The 8,678-nt window shown below is 35.4% G+C and overlaps 1 protein-coding gene across 1 annotated transcript; it reads left to right on the top strand.

Moving 5' to 3' along the window:
- Positions 1-3,078: 3,078 nt before the first annotated feature.
- LOC113055647 (mucin-5AC-like) lies at positions 3,079-7,302 on the top strand. The gene is made up of 8 exons (XM_026222054.1): positions 3,079-5,066; positions 5,469-5,590; positions 5,965-6,029; positions 6,120-6,322; positions 6,511-6,676; positions 6,782-6,940; positions 7,024-7,082; positions 7,214-7,302. The coding sequence occupies exons 1-8, from the start codon at positions 3,395-3,397 to the stop codon at positions 7,300-7,302; spliced, it is 2,535 nt and encodes an 844-aa protein (XP_026077839.1). The 5' UTR covers positions 3,079-3,394.
- Positions 7,303-8,678: the final 1,376 nt, after the last annotated feature.

Raw genomic sequence — 8,678 nt, 5'->3', positions numbered from 1 at the left:
AGGACAGACAACGTCAGAATACACCTCAGCTACATCAGAGATATCCTCATCTAGTGTAGAACAAACAACAAGCCATGAGACACCAACCACTCAATATACTTCTAATCCTGAAATAGAATCTAAAACAACAGCTCCATCAACATTTACAACAGCTGCATCTTCTAGGACTACAACCACAGTAGATTCTTCTACAAGTGAAAGTGATTCGACAATTGGAACAACTTCATACACAACAGAATCTATGCCATCTTCACCATCGTCTACAACAATCAGACAAACAACAGCAGAATTCACTTCATCTACAACAGCAATATCTCCATCCACTGCAGCACGAACAACAAGCCAGGAGACAGAATCTACTCAAAATACTTCTACCACCGAAACAGAATCTACATCTTCAGCTCCATCAACATTTACAAAAGCTGTATCTTCTATGACTACAACCACAGTAGAGTCTTCTACAAGTGAAAGTGATTCAACACTGGGAAAAACATCATTCCCAACAGATTCTATTCCATCTTCACCATCTTTTACAACTGAAGGACAGACAATGTCAGAATACACTTCATCTACAACAGAGACTTCCTCATCTAGTGTAGAACAAACAACAAGCCAGCAGACACCAACCACTCAATATACTTCTAATCCTGAAATAGAATCTACAACAACAGCTCCATCAACATTTACAACAGCTGTATCTTCTATGACTACAACCACAGTAGATTCTTCTACAAGTGAGAGTGATTCGACTATTGGAACAACTTCATACACAACAGAATCTACGCCATCTTCACCATCGTCTACAACAATCAGACAAACAACAGCAGAATTCTCTTCATCTACAACAGCAATATCTCCATCCACTGCAGCACAAACAACAAGCCAGCAGACACAAACAACACAATATACTTCTAATCCTGAAATAGTATCTACAACAACAGCTCCATCAATATTTACAACAGCTGCATATTCTATGACTACAACCACAGTAGATTCTTCTACAAGTGAAAGTGATTCAACATTTGGAACAACTTCATTCCCAACAGATTCTATTCCATTTTCACCATATTCTACAACTGAAGGACAGACAACGTCAGAATACACCTCAGCTACATCAGAGATATCCTCATCTAGTGTAGAACAAACAACAAGCCAGCAGACATCAACCACTCAATATACTTCTAATCCTGAAATAGAATCTAAAACAACAGCTCCATCAACATTTACAACAGCTGCATCTTCTATGACTACAACCACAGTAGATTCTTCTACAAGTGAAAGTGATTCGATAATTGGAACAACTTCATACACAACAGAATCTACGCCATCTTCACCATCGTCTACAACAATCAGACAAACAACAGCTGAATTCTCTTCATCTACAACAGCAATATCTCCATCCACTGCAGCACAAACAACAAGCCAGCAGACACAAACAACACAATATACTTCTAATCCTGAAATAGAATCTACAACAACAGCTCCATCAATATTTACAACAACTGCATCTTCTATGACTACAACCACAGTAGATTCTTCTACAAGTGAAAGTGATTCGACAATTGGAGCAACTTCATACACAACAGATTCTATTCCATCTTCACCATATTCTACAACTGCAGGACAGACAACGTCAGAATACACCTCAGCTACATCAGAGATATCCTCATCTAGTGTAGAACAAACAACAAGCCAGGAGACACCAAGTACTCAATATACTTCTAATCCTGAAATAGAATCTACAACAACAGCTCCATCAACATTTACAACAGCTGTATCTTCTATGACTACAACCACAGTAGATTCTTCTACAAGTGAAAGTGATTCGACAATTGGAACAACTTCATACGCAACAGAATCTACTCCATCTTCACCATCGTCTTCAACAATCGAACCAACAACAGCAGAATTCACTTCATCTACATCAGCAATATCTCCATCCACTGCAGCACAAACAACAAGCCAGGAGACAGAATCTACTCAAAATACTTCTACCACCGAAACAGAATCTACATCTTCAGCTCCATCAACATTTACAAAAGCTGTATCTTCTATGAGCACAACCACAATAGAATCATCTACAAGTGAAAGTGATTCAACACTGGGAACAACATCATTCCCAACAGATTCTATTCCATCTTCACCATCTTTTACAACTGAAGGACAGACAATGTCAGAATACATTTCATCTACAACAGAGACATCCTCATCTAGTGTAGAACAAACAACAAGCCAGCAGACATCAACCACTCAATATACTTCTAATCCTGAAATAGAATCTAAAACAACAGCTCCATCAACATTTACAACAGCTGCATCTTCTATGACTACAACCACAGTAGATTCTTCTACAAGTGAAAGTGATTCGATAATTGGAACAACTTCATACACAACAGAATCTACGCCATCTTCACCATCGTCTACAACAATCAGACAAACAACAGCTGAATTCTCTTCATCTACAACAGCAATATCTCCATCCACTGCAGCACAAACAACAAGCCAGCAGACACAAACAACACAATATACTTCTAATCCTGAAATAGAATCTACAACAACAGCTCCATCAATATTTACAACAACTGCATCTTCTATGACTACAACCACAGTAGATTCTTCTACAAGTGAAAGTGATTCGACAATTGGAACAACTTCATACACAACAGAATCTACTCCATCTTCACCATCGTCTTCAACAATCGGACCAACAACAGCAGAATTCACTTCATCTACAACAGCAATATCTCCATCCACTGCAGTTCAAATAACAAGCCAAGAGACAGAATCTACTCAATATACTTCTAATCCTGAAATAGAATCTACAACAACAGCTCCATCAACATTTACAACAGCTGTATCTTCTATGACTACAACCACAGTAGATTCTTCTACAAGTGAAAGTGATTCAACACTTGGAACGACATCATTCCCAACAGATTCTACTCCATCTTCTACAACTGAAGGACAAACAACGCTAGAATACATTTCATCTACAACAGAGATATCCTCATCTAGTGTAGAACAAACAACAAGCCAGCAGACACCAACCACTCAATATACTTCTAATCCTGAAATAGAACCTACAACAACAGCTCCATCAACATTTACAACAGCTGTATCTTCTAGGACTACAACCACAGTAGATTCTTCTAAAATTGAAAGTGATTCGACACTTGGAACAACTTCATACACAACAGAATCTACGCCATCTTCACCATCGTCTACAACAATCAGACAAACAACAGCAGAATTCACTTCATCTACAACAGCAATATCTCCATCCACTGCAGCACAAACAACAAGCCAGGAGACAGAATCTACTCAAAATTCTTCCACCACTGAAACAGAATCTACATCTTCAGCTCCATCAACATTTACAAAAGCTGTATCTTCTATGAGCACTACCACAATTGAATCATCAACAAGTGAAATTGATTTAACACTTGGAACGACATCATTCCCAACAGATTCTACTCCATCTTCTACAACTGAAGGACAGACAACGTCAGAATACATTTCATCTACAACAAAGATATCGTCATCTAGTGTAGAACAAACAACAAGCCAGCAGACACCAACCACTCAATATACTTCTAATCCTGAAATAGAATCTACAACAACAGCTCCATCAACATTTACAACAGTTGTATCTCCTATGAGCACAACCACAATGGAGTTATCTACACTTGAAAGGGGACCAACTGCGGAATCTATATTATCCACAACAGATTCATCTACATCATCGTCTACAACAGAAGGCCCGACAACATCAGAATTTGCTTTAAAGCAAACAACAAGCCAGCAGAAACCAACCACTAAATATACTTCTAATCCTGAAATAGAATCTACAACAACAGCTCCATCAACATTTACAACAGCTGCATCTTCTATGAGTACAACCACAATGGAATCATCTACAAGTGAAACTGATTCAACACTGGGTACAATATCATTTACAACAGATTCTACACCATCTTCACCATCAGCTACAACTGAAGGACAGACAACAGCAGAACTTGCTTCATCTACAGAGATATCTTCTTCTAGTTTAGAGCAAACAACAAGCCAGCAGACAGAAACCACTCAATATACTTCTACTACTGAATCTGAATCTACAACCTTTTCTCCATCAACATCGTCTACAACAGCTGTATCTCTTATGAGCACATCCACAATAAAGTTGTTTACAAGTGAAAGTGGAGCAACAGCGGAATCTACATTATCCACAACAGGTACTTCTCCATCTTCACCATCGTCCACAACAAAAGGACAAAGTACATCAGAATTCACGCCATCTACAACAGCGATATCCTCATCTAGTGTAGAACAAACAATGACCCAGCAAAAACCCACTACTCAATATACTTCTAACACAGAATCAGGATCTACAGCAACAGCTCCAACAACATTTACAACAGATGTGTCCCATAAGAGCACAGCCACTGTAGAGTCATCTACAAGAGAAAGTGATTCAACATTGGAATTAACATCATCCACAACAGATACTACTCCATCTTCACCATCGTCTACAATGGTTCAATCTCTATTTACAAAATCATCTTCTACCACAGAAGGCCAAATTGTTTCATCATTTACCTCATCAATCCCATCTTCAAGTCCTGCTGAACAAACAAGTCAGCAGACACAATCAACTAGTTCAATTTCAAGCACAGAAATACATTCAACACAGTCAATTAATTCAACATTTGCACCACTTGAAACCACTGGATCAATATCTCCAGGCTCGTCTGCTTCACCCAATCCAATCTCACATCAAACAATAACTCAAACTGTTACAGCCCAAACATTAAGCAATTTTACTTCAGCTCAGTCAAGCCCTTCTTCTCAAACTAGTACCCAGAAAACCTCATCAACATCAACAGAACCTCATTCATCCATAACAACTGTCAACTCAGTTTCAACAACTCCAAACTGTCTGGAGTATTGTCAGTGCAACGGGTCCCCATGCATCTTCAATGTCACATCTCGGAAATGTCAGTGTAAATGCAAAGATTTCACTTTTGGAGATACTTGCAATTTTGCAAATGACACTACGGTTACTTTGTGTGAGTATTTAATCACACTATTCATAAATGATCATTAATACACTTTGTGTTCTCTAATTTCTTTCTTGTTTTACATATTTATTGTAAATATATATATATTATTGTATTTTATTTTTTTTAACTGTGCTGTGCGTAACTGAATCAATATTAGATTAGATTATCACCCAACACTGGAAACAACATGTTAACAAGTTGTGAAGTGTGACAATTTAAGTTAGTTGTATTGTGGGTTGTGTCACATTTTAGCTAAACCATTTGTGCATATGCTTTAGAGCTAAAACATGATACAACCCACAGACATCCATTTTTTTTTTTTATCACAAAAATACTTAGCACAACAATTGTCTAAATTTCTAGCACACTCATGTTGACATCTTTTTTAAATCTACAACTTAATTGCAGCTGACAGCATACCAACAAGGAATGCAAATATCTCTCTCAGAATTATGATGGAATATCTTAAAGCGTATGAAAATGTGAACTCTCCAGAATCAAAAAAACTCATTTCCATCTTAAAACGTGAGGTAAAGTTTTCTAGTTCCTTTTCCTGAAGTACTTTAAATATCACAAATTTGCTCACAATTATTTCACATTGTGTTTTAGTTGGCTCAGAAGTAGTCAGACTCTTAAGCCACACTATAAAATGTATCACTGATATTTGCAGTAGACAACTTTAAAAGGCATTTAAAACTTAATAGAAGTGAAAAATATCTGAAGACAAATTAGATAAATGTATTTACTGCAATAATGCATACGTTAACTTGGACAACCCTACTTAGTAATCTAATTCAAGACATATATCAAAGTGTTTCATGTCATCATGAAGCTTATTTTGTAATACTTTATATTTTTTATTTGCATATTTGCTAAATTGTATTTATTTATCTTTTACTGACAGCTTTCAATCCTTTGTAAAAGAGCAGATGCAAAAAATTTCAAGGATGTGCAAATACGTAGTCTAAGGTAAGTTGATTTCTCTTGAATTTCATACATTTAAAAGTATTTTCTAAGCAAAAAACGAATTAATATGTGGCATGTATTTTTCTCATCTAGACAAGGAAGTGTCATTGCTGAAAGTATTGCATTGTATAACTATCCCAACAACAACTCACAAATAATGTTTCTAAATAACGATTTGGGTCCCACCCTGGAAAAAATCTTTAATGACTCAGATTCGTTAAAAAGTCTCAGCATAGCTCTCGGCAATGCTTCCATCCAAAATGCCCAAATTATCATGGCGACAGTAGAAATATCAAGTAAGTTACTTTTTTTAGGGTGGTGGTAGATGACCTTGATTTAATATATTTTCAAAAAAGCATGACTTAACTTAAGGGACACATGGATTAATATGTGTAATATGGCTTCAAATGACTATTGTATTGATTTAGAGAGATCTTTCATTTGAAAATCCGATTTATTTATTTTTTATCTTTGTTGCATGTAGATATTTCAGATCTACATCAGTTTGTGCAATGCACTGTGAATTTTACAAGCTTAACTGTAGAGCTTGATGATGGAGCATGGGTATGTGTGGGACCATGCCAAAAAAATCCCAACTTCTGCAATCAACAAGGTGCATGCCAAAATGAAATAAATGGACCACACTGCAAGTAAGTCCTTAAAATCCAATTCTAATAAAACTACATGCACAGTTTTCATTTGATCAAAGGACATTATCAACCCATCCTCTGCTACTCATTTTGTTAATTGTCTAGGTGTCACAGTTCTTACTTTGAGAAGTACTATGGAGCTCAGTGTGAGCTTTACAGCAGAGGAGCCGGTTTCTACGCTGTTCTCTTCGGCTGTTTAGTAGCTTTTGCTCTACTTATCATCGTTTCAGCCGTGATGATTGTGGTGTTCTACAGAGCCAAGAGGTCTGTATTCAACTGTTTCTGTGACTTATTCAAAGACCAAAACAAAAAATCATACAAATAACACTGTGCTCTAATATTGGCAGAACATCAAGCAAAAAATTTGAATTATTTGAAGATGACTTCTTTGATTTTACATCAAGAGGTATGATATTTGTCTGTTGCTTTGTGCATGCTTTAGTAAATATACTTCAGCAGCTGTACAATATGAAACTCTCAAACATGGGGAACGATGTGAGAACTACATAACTGAAAATAATTACTATATTATTTCAGGAGGTTATGGGCATCAAAACTTTTCAGTCACAGAAGATTCGGAATTTGGGTCTTTCAGGTCACTCCATGAAAATACACATATACAGTAGGATGAGCAATTGTGCATTTCATTTAATAATTACATTGGGAAAGATATAAGAAACATAAGATGCATTAGTTGAAAGCTTGCTTCCTGTTTTAATCACAATTTTCTTCCTGTCTGCTACAGATAAACACCACAGCAACTGAAGTGACTGATGAACAGAGATGACAGATATTATTTTTAAAAGACGTCAGACACTATAATCTCAGGAAGCCAACAAAACAGGCCAATCAGAAAAATTCTCGCTGTTTGTGCACTCTTTTGCACACATACCTTACATAAGTATACAGTGCAAGGTTTATTAGAAAGCTATAAACATGAGAGCAATGAGAGAGAAAAGCAAAAATATTTGTCTTTCTTGATAGACTATGAGAGGTTGTTACTCTGGGGTTTAAAAAATACAATCGTTATTAATAATCATTTCCATAAACAATTGCATATTTTATTCTAATATCTAATCTCTTTACAGTTGTACAGTCAGTTATGTAGGTTTATATATATAATTATTATTATTAATTAATATTTTATTTTTTATTTTATTTTTTGACACTGTACATTTAATAATTTAGTATCTATATTTTTGTTATGATTGTATTTCTTGGGATTACATTGGAGGCACATTATTATATTGTTAAATTAATATTTATAGGGAAAATAACTGTGCCCGAATATACAGTGTGTCTGCAAATAAAATTCTTAAAATAAAGCATTACTAAAGCATTACTATCTGCTTGCTACATATCTTGTGCATCAGTATTTTGTGGAGGAACAGTGGCGGCTCTAGACAAATTTTACTAGGGGGGCCAAGGAGGGGCCAGTGTTTAACCAGAGGGGCGCATTAAAAATTTTATTTAAATGTAATGCAAATATATACAAAAAGTAATTCTTGAAAAAATTACTTGTTAATAAATAAAACATGTTAATAAAAACAAATTACTATTAGTAGCCTACTCTTATAAAATTCAATCAGGCAATCATACATTTCACAATTTAATATTTTTATATAAATGTCAATAATTCAGAAGTGTATATATTTATAATGCTTACACTACACTACACAGAAATAATATACAATTAAATTCTGCTTATTTTAAATGTATTGTGCAGGCTAAAAATATAATAAGCTTTTAATAATTTTTCAGTGAGCAAAACCATGATAATATGAAATATCAATTCCTTACATAATAACTTATTGGTATAGCATTGTGGAGAATATATCTTGGGAGAAAGTATGGACCTTGCCTCATAAATATCTGCTGACCAACAATGTAAAATAAATAACATTTAAGTTAATTCACAAATGTTACCCAACTAAAGTTAGACATTGACGTGAGTTGCTGTTTTTGTCATTCTTCTGAAGAAGTCTTCATTCATTTATTTTGG

This window comes from Carassius auratus, chromosome 36 (assembly GCF_003368295.1).
Source record: "Carassius auratus strain Wakin chromosome 36, ASM336829v1, whole genome shotgun sequence".
Classification (NCBI taxonomy): Eukaryota; Metazoa; Chordata; class Actinopteri; order Cypriniformes; family Cyprinidae; genus Carassius; species Carassius auratus.
The sequence above is the reverse complement of the archived record's forward strand: the minus strand, read 5'-3'. Positions and strand labels throughout refer to the sequence as shown.

What these genes read in the sequence shown, in the direction of transcription:
- LOC113055647 (XM_026222054.1), top strand. Translation starts at nt 3,395, where the DNA reads ATGAGCACTACCACAATTGAATCATCAACAAGTGAAATTGATTTAACA. An exon ending in ATAAATGGACCACACTGCAA is followed by an intron (nt 6,677 to 6,781) that starts GTAAGTCCTTAA and finishes TTAATTGTCTAG; the next exon opens with GTGTCACAGTTCTTACTTTG. An exon ending in CTTTGATTTTACATCAAGAG is followed by an intron (nt 7,083 to 7,213) that starts GTATGATATTTG and finishes ATATTATTTCAG; the next exon opens with GAGGTTATGGGCATCAAAAC.